Source organism: Cricetulus griseus, chromosome 7, assembly GCF_003668045.3.
Source record: "Cricetulus griseus strain 17A/GY chromosome 7, alternate assembly CriGri-PICRH-1.0, whole genome shotgun sequence".
NCBI classification, from domain to species: domain Eukaryota; kingdom Metazoa; phylum Chordata; class Mammalia; order Rodentia; family Cricetidae; genus Cricetulus; species Cricetulus griseus.
Window position 1 is genome coordinate 99,408,412 of NC_048600.1, and position 23,798 is coordinate 99,432,209.

At 37.0% G+C, this 23,798-nt stretch overlaps 1 protein-coding gene and 1 pseudogene across 3 annotated transcripts in view; one reads left to right on the plus strand and one right to left on the minus strand.

The window, feature by feature from the left end:
- The window catches only part of Brip1 (BRCA1 interacting protein C-terminal helicase 1), a 128,615-nt gene that overhangs the window by 84,842 nt on the left and 19,975 nt on the right, over positions 1 to 23,798 (minus strand). For all 3 annotated transcript variants that reach the window (XM_027426376.2, XM_027426373.2, XM_027426374.2), the window contains one exon: positions 4,716 to 5,006. In XM_027426376.2, coding sequence (XP_027282177.1) covers positions 4,716 to 5,006 — 291 coding nt within the window. The remainder of the gene's footprint in view (positions 1 to 4,715; positions 5,007 to 23,798) is intronic.
- Positions 18,221 to 20,485, plus strand: LOC113836826 (annotated as a pseudogene).

Consider the following 23,798-nt stretch of genomic DNA (forward strand, 5'->3'; position numbering starts at 1 on the left):
GGCATTTCCTGCTGCTTTTAGATTAGAATTAGGTGACAGGCATAAGGGGAAATTTCTCTTGATTCTCTTGTCTTTTCAAATTTAAGCCATGTGACAATATTAGAAAGAAGGAAATAAGAAAGGGAGAGGAGGGGAAAATGGAAGGGGAGGAGAAAGAAATAAGGCAGGACTATCTTGAGGGAAAAAATAAAGAGGGATAACTACAAAAAAAAATCATAAAATATAAGAGTACCCCCAAAATTCCAAATTATATTAATCAAAACATATACTATTGACATCTTCATGTATCTCATGTTTTTCTTATATACATGTACAAAAAGTTACATCTATATAAAATGGCCCAATATTAAGATAAAAACAAACTGCTATCAAGAAAACTTCATTTCACTGTTGTTCATATCTGTATACTGAGTTAATGTGACAGGACTGAACTAGTTTCCCTCATACCAGGCATGTAGACTGTCCTCATGTCTGCAAGACAAGCACCTCAGCTGAGCCAACTACCCAGTCCCCATCTTTGCCTATGTGAAAAACAAAACCTTTTGATTTGTACTTTCTATAATTTCTGTCTATCAAGGTATAACATTTCTTTGAATGAACACCCTTGTGTGTGTGGTACTGGATACTGAGTCTGGGACCTCACTGAGTCACAATCTCTAGTCCTTGTATGAACATTCACCAGAAGGACCACAGTGATTTCTATTGCTTGCTTGCTTGCTTTATTCCTTCCTTTCTTTTTTTTTCCGGAGTCAGGGTTTCTCTGTATAGCTTTGTAAACCAGGCTGGCCTCGAACTCACAGAGATCTGCCTGCCTCTGTCTCCCAAGTGCTGGAGTTAAAGGCGTGCGCCACCACCACCTGGTAATTTCTATTTCTTCATGTTATCTATTAATGTCTTTGCTAGTATGTTGTTGGAAGTAAAATATATATTACAAGTATCAATAAAAAATTAAAATTTATAAAAAAAATAAAATTTTGTTAGCTCACTCCGAGTATGAATATGTCATATATCAATTTTCACTGTATGAAAATGGGGGCAAGAGAGACATCTCAGTGATAAAGAGTACTTATTGCTCTTGCAAAAGACCTGGGTTTGGTTCATAGCACACACATGGCAACTCACAACCACCTTAACTCCAGTACTGGGCATGTGATGCCCTCTTCTGGCCTTCACACATGTAGTGTGTGCATGAAGGCTCATCACATACATACACATTAAAAAAAAAATCTAAGTTGCCTAAAATTAGCTCAGCATGTGGCAGGTGCCAGTAATCCAACCAAGCACATGGGAAACTGAGGCTGGAGGATAAATTTAAGGTCTACTGAGCTCCATAGCAATATTCCCAATTAAAACAATAATTTAATTAAATAAGAGAATGAATAAATAAAACGCATGAAACTAATAGTCATATTACAAAAAAATTAACAAAAGTTTAAGCCTTGAGTAATAAAAATACTAGAAGCTTTGAATAATAATATACAATTTGCCAAAACATCAAAGTTCTGATTTTTATTATCAATGTACACTGATGACAAAAATTAGATACACGACAGTTTCATAGCAAAAAAAAAAAAAAAAAAAAAAAAAACCAAAACTATAACTAAACCCAATTTCTATGACCAATAGCAGACATGTTAAGTAATTTTTAAAAAGATACACCCTTTTAAGGGCAGGTTCAGTTGCATTTGCCTTTCATCCCAGCACTCAGGAGGCAGAGGCAGGCAGATCTCAGAGTTTGAGGCCAGTCTGATCTACAGAGCGAGTTCCAGGCCAGCCAAAGCTACATAATGAGACTTTGTTTAAAAAACAAATCAAATGATATACACTTTTAAGTGAGTGTGCTATTTGTTAGGTTCTCTAATGATGCTATGATGAGAAAAATAGTCACCAAATGTGTAAAAGTATGACTAAGTTTGTGTAAAATGTCCTTGCTTAAAGAATAAATATGCATATATACTCTAGCAAATAATATCTGTTTTTAAACTTTCTGGCAAAATACACACAGAAGTTTACAACAGTTTCCTTGAAGGGTTAGAGGACAGAAGGAGCTGGATGACCGGAATTATACTGGGCAAGCTTTGACTCGTATATGCATGTACCTGAGTTACTCCATGTGTTACTTTTATTTCTTTTCTTTCTGGGTAAGGGAAAGCAGGCTCTTCTTTTTTGTTGTTGTTGTTTTGTTTTTTGTTTTTTGGAGATAGGGTTTCTCTGTGGCTTTGGAGCCTATCCTGGAACTAGCTCTTGTAGACCAGGCTGGTCTCGAACTCACAGAGTCTGCCTGCCTCTGCCTCCCGAGTGCTGGGACTAAAGGCATGCGCCACCACCACCCAGCTAAGCAGGCTCTTCCTAAGTCTGCTATTTTGTAGGACCCTCTAGAGCACTGGTATTACCAGTGTGCGCCACAATACCCATATCATTTTCCTTAAAAAATTATTATTCATTTTTATTTTATATGCAAGTGTGTGCTGTCTGTATGTGTGTGCGCACCACATGCATGCCTGGTGCCCACAGAGGGTGTCAGATCCTCTGGAACTGGAGTTACAGATGGTTGTGAGCTGTCGTGTGGTGTTGGAAACTGAACCCTGATCCTCTGAAGGGCAGCTCCTGTTCTAACTTCTGAGCAACCTCAGCTGCTTCGTTTGAATTTTTAAAGAACAAGAGAGTTTATATCTAAAACTCGTTAAAAAACTGGCATTCCAGGCTCAACTTTAGTTTTCTTCATTGAAACAAAAAAAAATAATTTTAACAGACTATCTTTCCAGTATGGTGGGCACTTTAAAAGAAATCATGTACAAAAACATGTGTACCTTCAGATCAAGCCAAATAATCAGAAAGTTTACACTTTAAGGGCTGTTAGACAGCTCTGTGCAGACTGATAGTGAAGCCAAAAACTCATCCCTTTTAGCCATGTAACAGAACCCAGAAGGGAGTCTGTCGGCTGCAGTGTTATCACACTTTAAGCTCTTCTCACTCAATGTCAGTTATCTATTTATCATTTCTCTTTGGTAAATCAGCCATAGTAAACACAGACACCTATGGTGACTTTGTAATTGGTCCTCATTACAATACCAAATTACTCAGAGGGCTTGGGAACAAGAAAAAGAACACTCATGTACACCCAGGAGGTAAGCACTCTGACACAGAGCTAGGGTACAGCACGCCACAAGCAGCTATCTGTGCTTACTTACAGCACTAATATTCAAAACCAAATCAGTTATTCATTTCAAGCCAATGGAAAGTTCTCAGCATCCAAGTCTACTAAATTATTTTATATGCTTCATACTTCTGAGAATAAAAATCAAACACAACCAGTACTGCAGGATTCTAGAATATTATACAAAATAAGACTATTTGCCTTAAACTTTTTCATTGCTTTCATCAACATATTTTAACATGTATTTCCTACAAATGTGTAATAATTTTGCTAAGAACAAGTAAAAAAATATTTTTAAAATGTGAGATGACAATAGTAGTCAGCACTTGAGTTTAGCAGAGCAGTTAGTAACTCATGGAAAAAGGTTTATTTAAACATGGTATTTGTAGTTTTACCACAAAACCCTTTTCCTGGAGTACCTTTAAAACATATACAGTGAAGATATTCCACATAATTCTTCATCTAGTTAGAAAAAACTTAAATGGCAACAAATAAGACTATAGAATTCCAATAATGATTTTGATTGACTAATTCTATATTGTCTTCTTTGTTCTGAATAAGCCCACAGAACCCTTACTTACACAGTAAAGTCTCTCCTATTACATACAACTAAGTAGCTATTAAAATAGATCTTGACTGGGCATGAAAAAAAGAAAAAGAAAAGACCAAGGAAACTCTCACCTGGTTAAAATAAAAAAACTAAGCAAGACTAAACAATAAAACATAATTTATTCATATTACATGATAGGTAATCCATCAATGAAACAAAATCTTGGGACTGTAACATATAGTCTTTTATGTAGAATCAACTCTGATAAAATAATAGACAAAAAAATCCCAAAATATAATATTGCTCACTTTATATACTGACTCACTGACTATTTCAGAGTACAATCTCATAATTGCAACTTCAATTTTCAAGCAAATCAGCTACACCAAATACAGACTCCCAAAATATACTGCCCAGTAGTAAAATGGTATTTACAAAAGCATGTCTTTGATCATTCTACCCATCCTAAAAATTCATACCATTCCAATTTCCTTAGAAATTGTGTAACATGGCTTTAAACCTAATAATCTTATATAATTTAAAAAAATCTGTACTAATTAGAACTATAAATTAGAATAATCATGGATTTCAATATTAAAAATTCTAAATTGGCTGTTTAAACTATCTTATTTTGAAGTTTTTAAATATCAAATATGTTCATTAGATCTAATTAGATAATATTCTTAAAATATTTTTATCCCCTCATCTGACATCACTCATGTTCAACTATTGGGTAGAAGGATTTAAAAGAAAAAAGATTACATCTGAATACAACAGAAATTAATGTCATGGAATTAAATATCTATAAGTTTTAAAACCAAAATCTATCAAGTTTAAATGTGAATTAAGATTTTCTTATGGTAAAATATGTTTCATGAAATAATCAAAGGTGGTAATTAATTTGATTTTCATATTATTTAATCATCACTAGAAAAGTACACAGAACATGTATCAAGAAATTTGAATCTTTTCACTTTATTCTTCTTTCATCAAAGTAATTCTACTCACCTGTTTTACATCCAGCAATTCCATGCACTTTTCATTTCTGTTGAAGTTGCCCATCACTTCAGGATGAACACAGGTATGATCCCTACTGGAAAGAATAGTCATGGGGACCCCTGAGTAAGCTGTCTTTTGGAGCTCTCTAGTAATCTGAGCAATCTGCTTGTGCGTGCGTGTCCCAAAATAAATTTTGGGTCTCTTGGATTGTCCCCCGTGATCTTTCTTAACAGTATTTGCAGACTCTTCACTGTTTCCTTGTTTGGTAGAACAGCAGCACCTAGAACAGAGGCCATCGAGCTGAAACAAGGAAAGAAAACAGAAACTGTCTGGGCCACCACAACAAACACTGTACCACCTTTCAGAATCAAAGCCCTTCAGTAATGAACCCTCATGGTCCAAGCAGCTCTCAGTACAGTCTCTAAATGCATCACTGAAGAAACTACACACTACCCACAGATTAGTTCTCTATCTTCTCCAAGTTATAAACAATGCTTCCATATTTACATTCTTTCTGACATTTAATTCCAGATGTTTAAAGTACATCTTAACACGTCTCTTTTATAAAATTATAGTTTTTAAATGATATGACAGATTGGAAGACCATTTCAATTTCTCTTGGGTCACTGTGACATTATAGAACTGATAATTTTTCTCACAGCATGGCTCAAATATTCTGTTTGTAAAAAGTATTTGAAATGTGTTTAACAAAAGAATAGACATAACAAGTCGAATCTTAACCACCACTACAAAATAAGTAAAGAAAATTCTTCTCCAGCAAAGGCATGAAAATGAATACAAAAACATCAACATTTAACAGTGAGTGAAAACAGGTTGCTTGCATGGAACAAGAATGTCTGAAACCCAATTACATGTGCAAAATGAAAACCCACCAAAAAACTGTTAGCAAAATAGCTCATCCTGGACAAGCTCACTAGTAACTCAGTATTGTAAATGAAATCATGCAAATGCCTCTTTAAGCACAGCAATGGAACCTCAAGAACAGTCTAAAATTTACCTGATTTTGTTTCCAAAATCTGCCTATCCCCCTTTTTTGCAAGTTTAATGCTATGAGAATTCACAGATTCTTAACAAATATCCCCTTTAAAGCTTCAGTTCCTCTCCCAAATGAGACAGAATGAAGCTCCATTTAAGAGAAATGCTGGGAAACAATCGCTGATAGGGAAAAAGGCAAGCAGCACACTCATTTAAAAGAATTCACACTGGAAAGATTCAGTTTTGTAGAACACATACTCTACTTACTGCATTAAAAATTGTAATCAGTAAGATTAGCCTTCATAAACAAATGATAAGTCATAGTATGTTACACCACAATACTGGAGATCAAGCTGTCTTTTAGCCTCTGCTCAGTGGAAAAGCAAGTTCAAATTACTCCTAGTCTCGCTCAACCTTGTCTACCATTAAATATTACAATACATGATAGAATGGATGTAAATGTGACCCTTCTGGAGCTGTCACTCACTGGGATAAAAGGTTCACTGATGTGCCAAATAAACATTCAGTCAAAGCAGATAAAGTTACAGTCATGCTGGAATTGTTACATTCCCCTCTCAGGTTGCCAGTAACAGCAGATTTCATTACAGAGTGCTGCCACATTAAATAGCCAGTTCCAAATATCCTGCCTTCTATATTGAATAATTACTTATTCACTGAAAGGATAAAAGAAGAGTTATGAATGGGGCCCTTGTCAACAGTGAAGCAGGAAACAGCTGACTTGTGGTTTACGTTACATATGTTGCAATATCTAACAACTTACACTCACAGAGAAAATGGAATGCAAATTATATCATGATATTTGCACCAAATTGCTTTTTGGTTTCTGTGGTGATCACATTAATTAATTAACATACTGAGAAACTAAGATAACTACAGGTACAGAATTAGTTTTTCATATCTTCAGACTTTTTACTCAATTACACTATCTCTCTTTTATAATGCTGCTGAATTTACTGGACTATCAGACTGCTAGGACCTATTAAATCATTTTGTCCTAGATGGATACATTATGTAGAACCCTAAAAGTAAGTCATTAAAATGGCTCTCAAGGCTTAGGAAACTCCTTTTTTGAAGAAATACTTCTCAAAACTAATTTCACTTAATATTTACTACTGACTTCTTTTAAGTCCACCTTTTTTCCTGACTCCCTTTCAAAAAAGAAAATACAGAAATATATAAAATAAATCAACTTCCACAAATATCTTAGAATTTAACTTACAGACCTTCACGTACATACAAACATATCTTTTTATATAATTATTTTCAAATAAAAAGGAAACACTTCCATATAGTTTTACAACTTGCTATTTTGATTTCAAAATTTTACATTTTAAGATGGGTGGATTTGGCATCAATAAGTTCTCAACTTAAAATGTTATATAGTAGCTATACTAGCAAAAGTTCATGATTAAAAATTTTTTAACTATGTAGATTTAGATATGCCAATTTTACACCATTGATTCAGAAAAGTATAAGTCACAGATACTTTCATATAAAATATGTTTTGTTTGTTGACTTTTAAAGTGAACTGAAATAATCATGCATCTACAAACTCAAGGTAAATGTCTTAAGACAGTAGTTAAGCAAGGAAAAAAATAAGACTGAAATTAAGAGTCATGTCTTGTTCCTGTGTACTACTAAAGAATAATAATGTCTTCAAATCTGATCTTCCATTGAGGCTACTACTTAAAAGATCTGAGAAAATCATATCTGAAGACAGAAAAGTGATATGACAGGAGAATAAATATCAAATTTATTATCTTTTAAATATCAAAATTATTAACTTCAACGCTGAAAGAAAACACAAGATAGGATCTGAATAATAGCAATGAAAGGAGATTAGAATACCCCTTGGCCCATGAAGAAGCTGCTACTTCATGGCCTTTCTCTAAAACCTTTGGATTCAGGAGTATTGAAGCAATCAGATGAATAAAATTAAGCAACTTTGCAGTTCTCATTAGCTATTTCTCCTACTAACAAATAGGTTTATTTTTCATAGGATGGTTGCTCTTTTGCCTATGCTCTTTAAATTTATAGAATTTTTATCAGGATGCTACAAAACAAATTTTAAAACCATTAGATCTCATCCAACATATTAAAGGCCAATAGTAAAACACATGTTTGTCAATAAGTTATGATCAAGCTCTGTAAAAATAGCTTCCTTTTGCCTTCTAGAAACTACCTTTACTTCAACAGAGGCAAGAAAATGCAAGATCCATAGCAACACAAGCTGAGTATCATTAAAAAAACAATACAGGAGATACATGTGGATAGGACAGGAGTCACCTGCTCAAAAGTTCTCCTCAATTCTATAATGGCCAACACTGTTCTTAGAAAGCTAGCAACCAAGAACAATTAGAAAATTTCCCATGTGTTTTTATTAATAATTTCTATTTCCTCTCTTGTCCTATTGTATAAAGATACACCTAAATTCTTTGAAAGGGCGGAGGAGTAGAAGTTTTGATTTTGAGATGAAGGCCAGCTCCTAAGTCTTTCCACTATTCCTTGCACAAAGCTGTAATAAGCAACCCCAAGTGTAACTAACTTTTGTTTGTTTGTTTGTTTTGTTTTTTTGTTTTTGTTTTTGTTTTTGTTTTTTTTCGAAACAAGGTTTCTCTGTGTAGCTTTGGAGCCCAGGCTGGCCTCGATCCACCTGCCTCTGCCTCCCGAGTGCTGGGATTAAAGGCGTGCGCCACCAACGCCCGGCTGTAACTAACATATTAAAACATCAACTGCTGAAACATCATTGCTGTCTCCAAGCTTTCCCTACACACTCCCTGCAAACAGTATACCTACTTACTTGAAAAATAAAATGAGCAAGGCCATGAAATAGTTTTAGAAAAGCAAAACTAGGAAATACAAATTAATTTCACTGTCAACAGCAAGTCAGGAAACAAACAGCATTGGATGATGTTTCTTATACTGAAACATCTAACAACAGGATCACAGAGAAAATGGGAAGTGAATTATATCATGATATTTTGACTGAATTCATCAAGTTACACTGCTACTGTGTGTATCACACACAGGAAAAGGAGATTATGGACTGGATCCCCAAAGCAGACCAAAAAGCACATATTTATTATAGACAAAATAAATATTTAAGCCAGGTGTGGTGGCATACATCTGTAATCCAGCACTTGGGGAATGGAGGAAGGAGGATCAGGAGTTCAAGGGTATCCTCAGCAAGTGAAAAGACTGTCTGGATTCAGACTTAGTCTGAAAATGCAGAGGAGAGGAGAATAAATAAAATAAAATAAAAAATACAGTAATTCATATTTTCCCTAACTTTGAACATGTATAGCTACTTTTTTCCAGCACACTACAAATTCCTTAAGTATGGCAACTCACACTTCTTTGCATAACTCATTCACTGAGTGTGTAACTTAAACTGTTTTCATTGGAGGACTATGACTTAGTGTCCCCAAACAAACTACTGTTGCCTAATATCACATTTTTAAAGCCTGATACTTAAGTTCTAATTTAAAGTGATTTAAATGTGATAGTTACTTCAATGATCAAATGATTAGCCGTTAAAAGCAAAAGCACAGGATAATTTACTACTTTCTGAAGTTAAAGGATCATCTTATGCTAATATTTGAGCCACTCTAGCTGTGAGCAACAAATACATGGTAAGAGGTTCAATATTAATAACTGCCACTTACTAAAGCTGCCCCTGAATGGGGTGCTGCACACCTGGTATCCCATTTCATTCATCCATTCAGTCAAGAAACATTAGAATCCTTGGTTCTACCAAGCCAAATAGAAGACAATGACAAGGGTCACCCAGCCTCATCTACAAAGAGGGCTTCTCTCTTTAATCGTTCTTCAAGGAATAGTCTGGAGAGTTTATCAATACCAGTTTCATGAATTAAGGAATTGTTTCTAGTTTGTTCTGTGTGCAAAATTTTTGTGATGCAATTACAAAACATTCCTAGAATAAACTATATTCTTAAATTCAAAAATCACTTAAACTTGTTATTTGAATTAAATATTTTCTATCAAGGCCCACATTAAAGTACAATATAGGATGGGAGAGGAGGATCTTTCCACTAAGAGACTATTTACAGCAGGAGTCAGCAAACTTTTTTCCTACCAAACATTATTCATCAAGGGTCAGAGAATAAATATCTCAGGCTTTGCAGGCTATAAGGTCTTATATAAGAAAAAAATTCACTGGGTATCTTTAATCCCAGCGCTCAGGAGGCAGAGGCAAGTGAGTCTAAGGCCAGCCTGGTCTACAAAGTGACTTCCATCCAGGACATCCAGGAATAGAGAGAAACTCTGTCTCAAAAAAAAAAAAAAGAAAGAAAGAAAAGAAAAGAAGGGAGAGGAGGGGAAGGGAGGGAGGGAGGGAGGGAGGGATCTATGTGATTCAAATGTGAGAAAAGATTATTTTGTTTGAGACAGGGTCTCACTTTGTAGCCCAGGCTAACTCTGAACTCTCCTCTGTAACCTAAAATGGCCCCAAAGCTGATCCTTTGGCCTCAGCCTCCAGAATGCTGGCACTGCAGGAACACATCTCTACATCTACACCCTGCCCCTTGGGAAAGGATTTTTTTATTTATTATTTATTGTTATTTTATGTGTATAAATTATTTGCCTGAGTGTAGGTACATGCATCACATGTGTGCCGGGTGCCCAGGGAGGTCAGAAAAACCCCTGAAACCAGAGTGCTGGAAATTAACCTGAATCTTCTGCAAGAAAAAGTGCACTTAACTGCTGAGCCATCTCTCCAGCCTCAAGGACAATAAACCAATGGCAAAAATAATTAAAAATGTAACTTCATGAACATGTAAAACTTCTATTTAAAAAGAAACCTTCCTTAGGCCCCTGGATTCCTACAGCCTCTAAATCCCATTTACCTCTGTAGCTGAGGCAGGAGTACTATAAATCAATTCAAGCCCATCTTGGCAACTTAGCAAGACCTTATCTCAAAGTAAAACTCTGAAAGGTCTGGGTGCTTCAGTATAATGGCAGAATATTTGCCTAGGTTCAACAGTCAACACACAGAATCCAGCAACAAGAAGATGCCTCCCGAGGTAAAAGGAAGGCAGAGATAAGATATCTAAGATATTTGTAATACATAAAAATAAGTAAATGTATCTTAAACACAAGATTTTGATAAACACACTTTTAAAAGGCAAACATAGTGGATAGCTAGGAACAAGGAAATCAAACTACACAAAAGTGGGAAGACCAATCAATACTTGAAAAGATTAACAACCTAATGCTTAGCCCATCTTAGGAATTAGGAAAATGCTAATTAAGACCACAATTTCCCTTTTATACCCATCAGACTGCATGTTGGAAAGAATATGGACCAGCTCTCATACAGGATAGTCCCAGGCACAAACTGACAGATCTACTTTGGAAAACACATTGGTGACCTAGTGAAATAAAAAAAACTTAAGTTCTTTGGGGCTTGAGAGATGGCTCAGTGCTTAAAAGTGCTTAAAAGTGCTCCCAGAGGGCCTCAATTTGGTTCCCAGCACCCATTTTAGTTGGCTCACAGTGGCCTGCAACTCCTGCTCCAGAGATCTAATACCTCTTCTAGACTCTGCATGCAACTGCACTCATGTGTTGTACCCACACATGCATACATATTCAAAATAAATCTTTAATAAAATACTTTTAGGCTCAGTATGGGTCTAAGTATACATGTTAGAGGAGTTCTTAAACATTAAGACAGTTACAAAGGGATATGATTTGCCCCATTGTTTTTTTTGTTGTTGTTGTTTTCTGAGACAGAGTATTTACTCTGTAGAAGAGGCCTGGAACTCACTATTGGCATATGCTGGCCTCAAATTCACAGTAATCTTCCTGCCTCAGCCTAAAACCACTTCACTGTTTTAGTGGTAAGAAAACTATGTTAAGTCTTTCAACAGAATGGACAATTAATAAAGATTTTCTTTACCAATGAAAAATATATACATATATAAAAATCAACTAGAATTTTATGTATGAGCATATACACAACATAGCAATGCTGAACCAGTTTAGTATGACCTAAATGTAAGTCTCTCCAAAAAATTCCAAATACATTGAAGGTAGAGATAAAAATATGGAACTTTAAGTAGAGAATTAGGAAAGGCTACTATAGTAAATAATCACAGTGGTAAACAATATATGGGTGCGGGTAGGACTGGGATAGTAGCTCAGTGGGTAGAGTACTTGCTTGGTATAAACAAAACTCTAGGTTCAAGCCCCAGCACATACTCCTGTGAGTGTACAACTTGGGAGGGAGAGGCAGGAGGATCAGAAATTCACGGCAATCCCACTGAGGGGATTTGTTTTGGTTTTGTTTTTTTGTGTTGTGGGTGGGGTTATTTTTTTTTTTTGTCTGTTTTTTTCTGAGACAGGGTCTCACTGTGTGGCCCTAACTGGCCTGGAAGTCACTATGTACAGATCAGGTTGGCCTCAAACTCAAAGAGATCTGCCTGCTTCTGCCCCACAAGGAGTAGGATTAATGGTAGGCACACCCATGCTGTGCCTAGGAAATGTTTATTTTTAATTTTTAATGGTTTATTTATTCTTATTTTATGTGCATTAGTGTTTTTCTTACATGTATGTCTGTGTGAGGGTGTCAGATCCCCTGGAACTGGCAGTTGTGAGCTGCCACATGCTAGGAATTGAACCCAGATCCTCCAGAAGAGCAGCCAATGCTCTTAACTGCTGAGCCATCCCTCTAGCCCCAGAAATCAGTTTTTAAAGTAGTGATTCCATAACTGTTATCAGGAGCTCAAAAAGAACTATGGCTAATTTGGGTGAAGCCTTTATTGCAAAATTTGTCTGATTTTATAGTGGGAATGAAATGGCAACAGCACTTCCAACTTGGCCATACGTTTATTTTACACAGGGATAAACAAGGCAATAGTCAAAAAAAGATAATTTCATATAGGCTCAACCACTGCTTTTAAACTCATCTCAGTGTTAATATTCATTAATTATCTAATATAGCATAAGGCTAAAAAAACTTGAAATATTTCTAATTCTATTTTACAGATCAAAAAGACAATCAAAAGGAATTCTTCAAGTCACTGGAAAACCCACAGAAAATAGTGGTTAAATTCAAAACCTTAAATCCTACCACCTAGCCAAGCAAAAATACAAAAACCTTTCTTTTCAAGAGTTATTTTTTTTATCTCTCTGTGTTTGTGTGTTTATGAATATTTGCCATGTGTGTGGATACCTGAGGAGGGCCAGAAAAGGTCCTTGGAGCTGGAGTTACAGGCTGTTGTGACCTGCCTGATACTGGTATTAGGAACCGAGCTCTCTCAAAGACCAGGAAGCCCCTCTTAAGCACTGAGCCATCTCTACAGCCCCTTGCCCTTTTTTATTACCATTTTTATTAAATGTATTCTTTGACAATTTCACTCTTGTACATAATATACCTGGTTGCTACACACACACACACACACACACACACACACACACACACACCCTGCTTTCTCCTATGTCCCTTTCACTCTGGCAGCCCCCCTCCTCCCTACAAGCCTCTTTCTCACACTCAGGGCTGTGTTTTGTGACCCAATTAGTTTTACCAGGGCCATCTGTGTGACTATGGGTTTACTTTTAAAAAGCCACGCATATAAAGGGCCAGTAGTAAAAGGACAATTAACATAAAATTATAATACAAGCTGTGAGGCATAAGAAAGAGGGCTTACTGATCAACCATTTGCTGCTTTCTAAGCCATCTAAACAGATATTGAATGCCTGTTGTACAAAATCTCACATAAGCACACACTTCAGTAAGACAGTGTGACATAACTACACCTTTTCAATCATTCTTTTAAAAAAATTAAATAGTAGTACTCTACTGCCAGTTTCATGATTAAACTGCACAAAGCAGCTGTTTATCCACTCACAGCAACCAGCAGGTGAACCTGATTCAATATTTATCACAGGCTTTCACAGATCACTGCTAACCAAGCAAACGTTTTAATTAAGTTGGAACTTGCTTCAAAGAGCTCATTCAAGATGTCAATCAGCAGGTATGGGATCAGATACAGTGTCAGGTGAGAGTGTGTAATACAAATCCACAACTTTCTTCATCCCATCTCTGTAAATTAGCCTGCTCTAAAGTTCAGACTCTGATTGTAACAGACTGCCAGTCTCCTGGAATGTGTAACTGAAGTCACTCAAATTCTATTGTGAAGGTTGTAAGCAATATGTTAAACTGCAGTGGGCTAGCACATTAAGACAGATCCTTTTCACGGTTGGTTTTTGATACCGTAAGTGTTTGTTACCCTACTCTCCACTTACTGTTTACTTTCTTGCCTGGTGTAAATGGAAATTCCTCAACACAGTAGCCCTAGTTTCTGAAAAGTCTTGTTTCAGTAGAATTAATCAAAAAGATCCAAAGTAGGATAATTTTTATCTAAGTTTACATAAGAAAAATTCGTGCAATATGAAGTCTCAGTTTAACAAACATACCGAAAAGACCAACCTGTTATAACGTAAAACTTCTCCCTGTAGCATTATATGTAGATACAGTTATAGCAATAGTCCTGAAATCCTGATGAGCCCCAAAGACCAACTTCATGAAAAATACCTGAGGTATTAAAAAAAAACAAAAAACTGGCATGTTTGGTGGCATAACCCTATAATCCCAGCATTCAGGAGACTAAGGCAGAAAGATTCTAAATTCAAGGCCATTTTGGAATATACAACCAGACTTGAACTCAAAAAGCCAGGCATAGTAGTTCACACCCATAATCCCAGCACTGGGAAATTAAAAGCAAGATGATCAGGAATTCGAGGCCAGGCTGAATACAATAGATCTTATCTAAAAAGAAAATGAAAAATGAAATTTTTCTTTACAGAAGACTGCTACAAATTTTAAGTGGAGTGGGTTTCTAAATTCATCATTTTTCAACTCTCACAACTGATTAAGGGAATCAAGCAAGCTGCCAAAGTGGATGTTAAAATATTGGGCGAGCAGAGCATGGTGGCCCATGCCTGTAATCCCAGCACTCGGGAGGCAGAGGCAGGAGGATCTCTGTGAGTCAGAGACCAGCCTAGACTACATAGTATATAGAATGAGACCCTGTCTCAAAACAAACAAACAAACCCACCATCAACAACAAAATCATTGAGTGAAAAGCTGTTGGGAACAAAATAATCATAGAGTCTCAAAGATCACTCCAGGGGCTAGAGAAACAGATCAGCTGCTAATTACACTACTGCTCTTGCAGAGGACACAAGTTTAGTTCCCAGAAGCACACTGGGTGACTTACAACCATTTATAATTCCACTTCCAGGGTATCTGACACCCTCTTCTGGCCTCCTCAGACAGCAGCATGCACGTGGTGCACACACATACTTGGGATCATATATATATATATATGCACATGAAATAGTCATGTGTAGAGGCACATGACTTTAATCCCAGTACCTGGGAAGCAGAGGTAAACAGAAAACAGTAAGTTTGAGACCAGTCTAGTCTAATAGCAAGTTCTAGGACCAGCCAGGAATATATAATGATATCTTGTTTTGAAATAAACATTTTTTTAAAAGTCACCCAAGGATTAACCATTAATTACAAAGAGCTTTAACTAAGTGGATAACTCAGCATTAACAGTGTTGAAAGAAGCCAGGTATTCATGCTCATGCTCTAAAGAGCTAGGAAAGCTAAGACAGGAAGATTAAGTTTGAAGCCAGCCTGGGCTTAGTAAGTTCTAGGCAAGCCTAGACTACACAGTGAGACCCTACCTCAAAATAATACAAAAACAATGGTGAGATAAACTGGTTTCATATATATCTTGATATAAGAAATGTAATTCTAAGTCCACCTTGATTCTAAAGCCAACAATCAAGGATAGGGTGTAGATCAGTTCTTGCTTAGCACCAGTGAGACATGTTCAATACCTACCAAAGCACAGGAAAATTCACACAAGGCATGAGAAAGAATGTAGGAATGGAGACATCCATGTATTAAGTTGGTGAAAACTGATCCGACTATGTTTACGACATGTACACCTGTACATTTCAAAAATACTTAAAAATACCACCCCTCCAGACTGGAAGTGATTGTTATTTTCTACTTTATGATATGTCGGTATTATAATTTTTTCTGTGTATGAATGTTTTACCTGCATGTATGTATGTATACCATATGCATGCAGGAGACTGCAGAGAACAGAGGAGGACATCAGATCTTCTGGAACTTAAGTTACAGGCAGTTTTAAGCCTCCATGTGCGTGCTAAGAATGGAACCCAGGTCCTCATCGAGAATAGCAAGTACTCTTAATTGTTAAGCCATTTCATACCCCCATTTTGGTAGTTCTCAAACTTCTTCATTGAATCTTTTTAAATTAAATAAGAGAGCAATACTATGCTATAAAGTCATCTTGCACACACTGACCAAAACACTACCAACAGAATTTATACAAAGTAATTTTGTGAGCTGGGAAGCTAGCTCAGTTGCCAAAGAGCATGAGGACCTGAGTCTGATGTCTAGAACCCACATAATAAAGCTGGATATGGTGGAGTGCACATAGAATCCCAGTTCTGAACTGAGGCAAACAGGATCCCTAGGGTTCACTAGCCAGCTAGCCTGGCCTAATCTGAGCACTACAGGACAATGAAGACACCTTATGTCAATAATCAAGGTGGATGACATAAGACAAATGATACGTGCATGCACACACATTTGCAGGTGCACACGTACGCACACACTCAACACACAAAATTGTTTTGCTTCTATCATGGTTATTGAAAATTAGCTGTCAGCAAGAGGCATGGACTCTGTGATGTCTTGAGGTCTACTGAGAGCATGATAAATATGGTTAATAATATGCTATATTTTAAAAGTTGTGAGATAGTATACTTTAAGTGTTCTCAAAACAAAAATGATGAATATGTGTGATATAACATGTTAATTGGTTTAATTTAGCCATGCCATTGTGAACATACTGTATTATGTATCATAATTGTGCATGACTTTATTTATGAGCTAAATAAATGAATGAAAAAAAAAGAAAATTAGCTGTCAGGGCTGGAGAGATGGCACAGTGGTTAAGAGCACTGACTGTTCTTCTAGAGGACCCGGGTTCGATTCCCAGCACCCACATGGCAGCTTACAACTGTCTATAACTCCAGTTCTAGGGGATCTAACACCTTTACACCAATGCACATAAAAAAAAGTTAAACAAATTATTCAAAGAAAGAAAGAAAATTAGCTGTCATCATCCACACACTAACCTCTAACACAGTGCCTTCTCCAACATAATCTTCTCTAATGATGGATGGTTCAATATCTGACTATTCAATATACTTGCCATTAGCCAGATGACAACATTGAGCACTTGAAAAGTAATTTAGTATACCTAAGTGAATTTTAATTAATGGAAGTAGCTACAGTTGTTATCCAAGTCAGTGTTCCTACACCAAGCACAAACCACTGGAATAAAATGTGAAAGCAATCCAGAAAGATATTCTTGATGATCTGTGTCTTTTTGTTGTAATGGCACACTGGGGGGAAATTCACTCCTTTAATAGCATGGACACACACTGCTGCCTGTCACAGCAAGTGAGTCAGGACATCCCAGCAGAGTTGTCCTTGATACTCTTGGTCCCTGTAAGGCTATTCATCAGCTGTAAACTGGCATATTTTGGATCACAGCATCAAAACAGGGATGTTTCATCAGCATTTATGGACTTGTTCTGATGTCAAATTTTAATCAACAAAAACTATGTTCAGCAGCTGCATTTACCACAAAACTTGGAAAGTTTAATATCTTCTTTTTCCTAAGTTGCTATAGTCAGCCTCCTGAATACTGTCTCTTTCAATACTGGAGTTTGTCAGGACATCTTTGCTTCTTTCACTCTCAGCTCAGCATACCCTAGCGCGGTGTGTGTCCACTTTAACAGAGACAGAAAACTTTAATACATCATCAAGATCTGCACGTTAGCTCTATGGAATGCTTTTCTGTATTTAACTTCTGTTGTTCACTTTCGGCACAGAATTTCAACAGTTTCTTTCTGTTTCTTCACAGGTCATTCTAACACCATTCTCCATTGTCTACTCTCCAACAGCTTCAGTCCTTTTGCTATAAATATAAATGTTTCCTCTTTGTCTAATCACTGTGACTCACAGGAATATTTGCAGAAATTTCTAGACATTTCCAACAACAAATATTTATGCTACATAAGTGAAGAAAACAATGAGTAATACAAATAGGCTCTTGGCTTCATGCAAGCTCTCAGGAGGAACCTGCATTTGTGCACCTCCCTGCCCACTTCCCAGTTTATTATTCTTTGTGGGCCTGCTCGCTTGGGGTAATGTGGACATACATGGAAAAGATGTATCATAGTTGAAGAGATATAGGAGATGTGTCATGCTCCCTTCCCATGCTCTGCCCTGCCAACTTGAAAATACTGAATACATCTGTAGTTTCCTTTTGTTTTCTTGTCAGTTCCTGGTCTTTAACTCACACATACTTATTTGTCTTCTGGTTCACTGAAGCAGTAAGTCAGACAAGATTGCCTCCATAATGTCTGTCCAGATGACTGGCCGTAAGGAGGGCATACTCATACAAGGTGACTAATACTGTCATCTTCATGTACCTTATAGTATGTTAGGACAGCCAACTCAAGCATCTTTATCTTAAGCTCATTCTTCTTGTGAGTGGTGTATGACCATAAAGTCTCAACACAAAATGACACAAAAAGTCCTTCTGAATGTAGTGGTCAAAGTACACTCATTCTCCAGCAAAGATCAGCCTTTGCTGATCAAGAGAAATTCCTTCCTTATCCTGGATTTTGGCCTTTGGTCTTTCCCTAAGGGCTTTGCAAAAACTTGCATCTTGGGACTAGAGAGAGGACTCAACCACTAACATTGCTTTCTGCTCTTTCAGAGGTCACAAATTTGATGCTTAGCACCCATGTTGGTGAGGGGATTCCAGAAGAGGTTCTGGTCTCCACAGGCACATGGCATACATTCACACAAACATATAGATAAATTAAAATAAGAACTAAATCTTTAAAAAAAAAATTACCTTACCACACTTGGTAGCACACAGGCAGAGTCAGGCAGATCTCTATGAAGCCAATAGTTTCTGTCTTCAATTACTAAGACTGACATAGAGTGGAAGAGTTGGGAAGTTGACAATATTTTCTTAAAGGGCAAAGAATGAATACTTAGGTTTTATGGGCTTTAGAGGCTACTCAACTCCTTTTATTCTATTTTTTCTTTGATTGAGACAGGGTCTCACTATGTGCCAGAATTCCCAAATACTAGTATTGGGTGTAACACCATGTCTGGCCCTCAATTCTACTGCTAAAGAACAAAATAAAAGATAATGTCTAATGTAAACAATCCCAACACACACACTTGTGTGCAAAAATGCACATATGTGCATTTGTGCACACACACACACCCAAATTAACAAAAAGAAAAAATTCTTTATAACAATGGGCATCAGGCTATCATTAGCTCAATAAGCTACCATGTCACAGCCATTAGACCATACAAAAAAGAAAAGTAGATGTGCCAAAATAGGGAAGCAAAAAAAAAAAAAAAAACAACTGAATTTTAAGTCTTTATTATGCCCATACTATATCAAATAATAAAACAAAAGCTATAAACTATAATTTTGTGATAAAAGTATACATATAATATACACTAAAATGCAAAAATAACTACAGATTCCTGGTACTTTCTCAGTATTACTCAACTCTTCTCACAAAGACAAAAAAACTCCACACCTTGCATATGTTCTTGTGACTTGCATTTGGTGACTGTAACATTAGCAAACCACACAGAGACTCGGAAAGCACTTGTACTCTGTGGTTTACTCTCTTACTTCCCTTGAAACTTGTGGCCACTAAGTAGATAGAGCCTTCTAGATAATGACAGCTACCCACACTATCATCCTAGCTAACCAACAACAAACTCCTTAAACCAGGGATGATTTCCTGACCTACTGCTGATCATAGAACAGAGGACAACTAACATTGGTAGAAAATATGCAAAGCTAAGGCCAGCCAAAATGCAAACCCCAAAAGTAAGATAAATATTTAGTTTGTTACACAGCAATGGACAATTATGTATATGTTCATATACAAGTATACAAGTACACATACATAAAAGCAGAGCACAGGCAAAATATCAGGGGTTGACAGAAGGGATAGTTGAGTATGATTAATGTTACTAACTTACTCATATGTTTTGATGGTTTCTGAATTTTCTTTAATAAATAGATACTGCTTTGGTATTCAGGGAAAAAATATTGTCTTCCAATCCCAGGTACTTCGGATTACTGTGCAGACATAGACAAGTCCAAGAACCTCACCACACACAACCAATCCCCAAAAAGAACTGGCATCAAGAAACCCCAGTTACAAAGGAACTAATCTCTTAATGAGGTTGACCCCAAGTTCCTAAGGAACATGCGCTTTGCCAAGAAGCACAAAGCAGGCCTAATGAAGACTCAGGCAAATGATGAGAAGGTGACGAGTACACGGACAGAGGCCATCAAAGCCCTTGTGAAGCCCCAAGGCGGCTAAGTCCAAAATGCCAAAGCCCCCCAGCACACAAACTCAGCCATATTGCTTTCATCACTCCCCCAAAGCTTGGGAAGCAGATTCAAAGTTACATAGCCAAGGGATGTAGGCTATGCCAATGAAAGTCCAAGGTAAAAACCAAAGCCAAGGCCACAGCTCCAGCTCAAGCCCAGGCTGCATCTCTAGCTCAGAATCCCAAAGGTGCCCAGGACCCTGGGAAGACCCACAGAAAAGGTTTCTATCTGCCAATGTGAAGACATATGGACTGGTGTGACACACCTACACTCTATTTGCAGATAATCAGTGCCCTATGCTGTTTTTATAAATGAACTTGGGGCTGGAGAGATGGCTCACCAGTTAAGAAGAGCACTGACTGTTCTTCCAGAGGACCTGGGTTCAATTCCCTGCAACCACATGGCAGCTCACACTCTGTAACTCCAGTTCCAGAAGATCTGACACCTTCACACCAATGCACATACAATAGTTGTTTAAAAACAAACAATGAAAAAATCTTGAGGCAAGGGGCAAGGTCTGTTAAAAAAAAAAAAAAGGAGAGGGAGAAAAAGAGAGAGGGAGGGGACAAGAGAAAGCGTCAGAGAGAGAGTGAGAGAGAGACAGTGAGAGAGAGTCATCAAAAATACAGAATTCTAGACCAGTAAAATGACTCACTGAGTAAAAACATCTAAGACAAGCACAACATACACACACAAACATAAATAAGTATATGTAACAAAAAATTAAAAATATACAAAATTCAGGGACTAGAGAAATAACTCAGCAGTTAAGAACATATACTGCTCTTGCAGAGGATCCAAGTACGTTTCCCAGCCCATGTCAGAGGCTTACAACTGCCTGTGTCTTCAGCTTCAGGGGATCCAACACTCTCTTCTGAACTCCTTGGGCACCAGCACTCACATACACATTCCCAAACAGGCACAGGTATACACAAAATTACAAAAAAAAAAAAAAAAAGAAAGAAAAAAGAAAAAACCTTTTTTAAAAAATACAAAAATTAGTTCATGTGGGACTTGGTGGAACAAACCTCTAGTCCCAGCACTTGGGAGGCAGAGGCAGAGATGGAAGGATCTCTGATTTGAGGCCAGCCTGTTCTACATAGTGAATTCCAGGGCAGCTAAGGCCCAGGGAGACCCTGTCTCAAAAAAAAAAAAAAAAAAAAAAATGTCCAGCATGGTGGCACACACCTTTAATTCCAGCGCTTGGGAGGCGGATCTCTGCAAGTTCAAGGCCACCCTGGCATACAAAGCGAGTTCCAAGACAGCCAGGGCTACACAGAGAAACCCTGTCTCAAAAAAAAAAAAAAAAAAAAAAAAAACAGTTCAATTTCAAAAAGTATTTTTCATTATTTCCAAGAAATATTTAAAGTCAAAAATATAAACATTCTTGACTTAATATATTTGAATAAATGAACAGATTTTAAATTCCAACAGACAGCTTGAGGATTATTATTATTCAGAAAACTAAGAAAATGATAATAAATGAGAAAACACCATGGATTGAGGAGATACTAATCAAAGTAAAGTGGTATTAAATTATAATAATTTAAACACCAAATATTGGAAGGCTCAGGAGAGAAGTAATGAGAAAGCGGGAAGGACAATATGAAGACAACAAAAATACATAAAACCAATAACTGAAGGGAAAGGCAAAATAAGCAAATTTCAAAAAAAGATAAACATCAGAATAAACAAGTAAGATGGTTGGAAACCCTTAGCTTAGATATAAAAAAAACGAGCCAAGAACACAAGCAGGACAGGGTCTCTTGGTGTTCTTCTATGAAGCTATGTTGGACTCTTTGGTTTTTACTATACACATATATATGGCAAGGTGTCAGAAACCAATGCAAATATATATAACAACTTAGAATAGGGTAAGAGCAGGAGAGATTATTCTTTAAGTCATCCCAGGAAAACTGGACTTCTATTTAAAAAACACACAGTTAGAGCCTGACCTCACACATTAAAATAAACATTAAAAGAGAAGGTTGAGTGTGGTAGCACTTGCCTTTAATCCCAACACTCAGGGAGGCAGAGGCAGGAGAATTGCTATGAGTTCCAAGCCAGCATGGTTTACATATACAGTTCCAGGCCAATACAATGTGAGACTCAGTCTCAAAAAAAAAAAAAAAAAAAAAAGTTTAAATGAAAAAACAAAACCTATGGAAACAAAACCAAGAAAAATATGTTGTATAAATAAATCTTTAAGAAAAAAAAAAAAAAAAAAAAGGACTGGAGAGATGGCTCAGAGGTTAAGAGCACTGGCAGCTCTTCCAGAGGTCCAGAGTTCAATTCCCAGCAACCACATGGTGGCTCACAACCATCTGTAATGAGATCTGGTGCCTTCTTCTGGTGTTCAGGCATACATGCAGACAGAGCACTGTATACATAATAAATACATAAATCTTGAAAAAAAGTGTTGTAAATTTGTAGGAAAGGATCTAGGAAGATTCTCAAGAGTCTATGGTGTTTATTTGTAGGAAGCCAAAGCAGGACATCTAGCACTAGGGAGAACATCTTACTTTTACTCTGTTAACTTTCACTGTTAGATTTTTTTTTTTAAGAATAGATATTATTTATCACTTCTTTTAAAAACTGAGTTTAAACTGGGTGGTGGTGGCCCACACCTTTAACCCCAGCACTGGGGAAGCAGAGGCAAGTGGATCTTTGTGAGTTCGAATCCAGCCTGGTCTATAGAGCAAGTTCCAGGACAGGCTCCAAAGCTGCAGAGAAACTCTGTCTCAGAAAAAAACAAACAAACAGAAACAACATTAAAAAAAAAAAAAAAAAAAAAACAACCCACTGAGTTAAATCCAATCATGAAGGTGTATACTTATAACTCAATCATTCAGAAGGCTAAAGCAAGAGAATTAAGAGCTGAAGGGCAGCTCAGGTTGCATAGCACTGTAGTGTCTGGGGAAAAAAGACAGCAACAAAACTTTTTTTTTTTTTTAATGAAAATCAAATCTAAGTCCACAGATGGCTCAGCAGTAAAAGCATTTGTTGTGCAAGCCAGGAGACCTGCATTTAATTCTCAGAACCCAGGAAAAAGTGGAAGGAGACAACAGACTGCACAAAGTTGTCCTCTAGGGACTGGAGAGATGGTTAGTTCAGTGGTTAAGAGCATTAGTTGCTCTTCCAGAGGACCCAGGTTCAATCTCTAGTACCACATGGTAGCTCACACTCACTCACGTGTAAGTTCAGTCCTGGGGATCCGGCACTCTCTTCTGGGTTCTGTAGGCACCGTGCACATGTAGTACACAAACATACATGCAGACAAAGCACCCATACACATAAAACAATTTTTTCCTAAAACAAGGTTATTCTCTGCCACACAGGCATTGTAACCATCTCTCTCTGATTCACAGACTAACTACTAAAGATCAGTTGATTCTATTTTGTTCTCTTCTATTTTATTATACAGAGGGTCTCACCAGACTGGCATCAAACTAGCTATGGAGCCCCACAGTTGGCCATAAATTCATAATCCTACTGACTCAGCCTCTTGCATGGTTAAATTATAGGCCTTAGCTACCTTAGCTAAAGACATTTT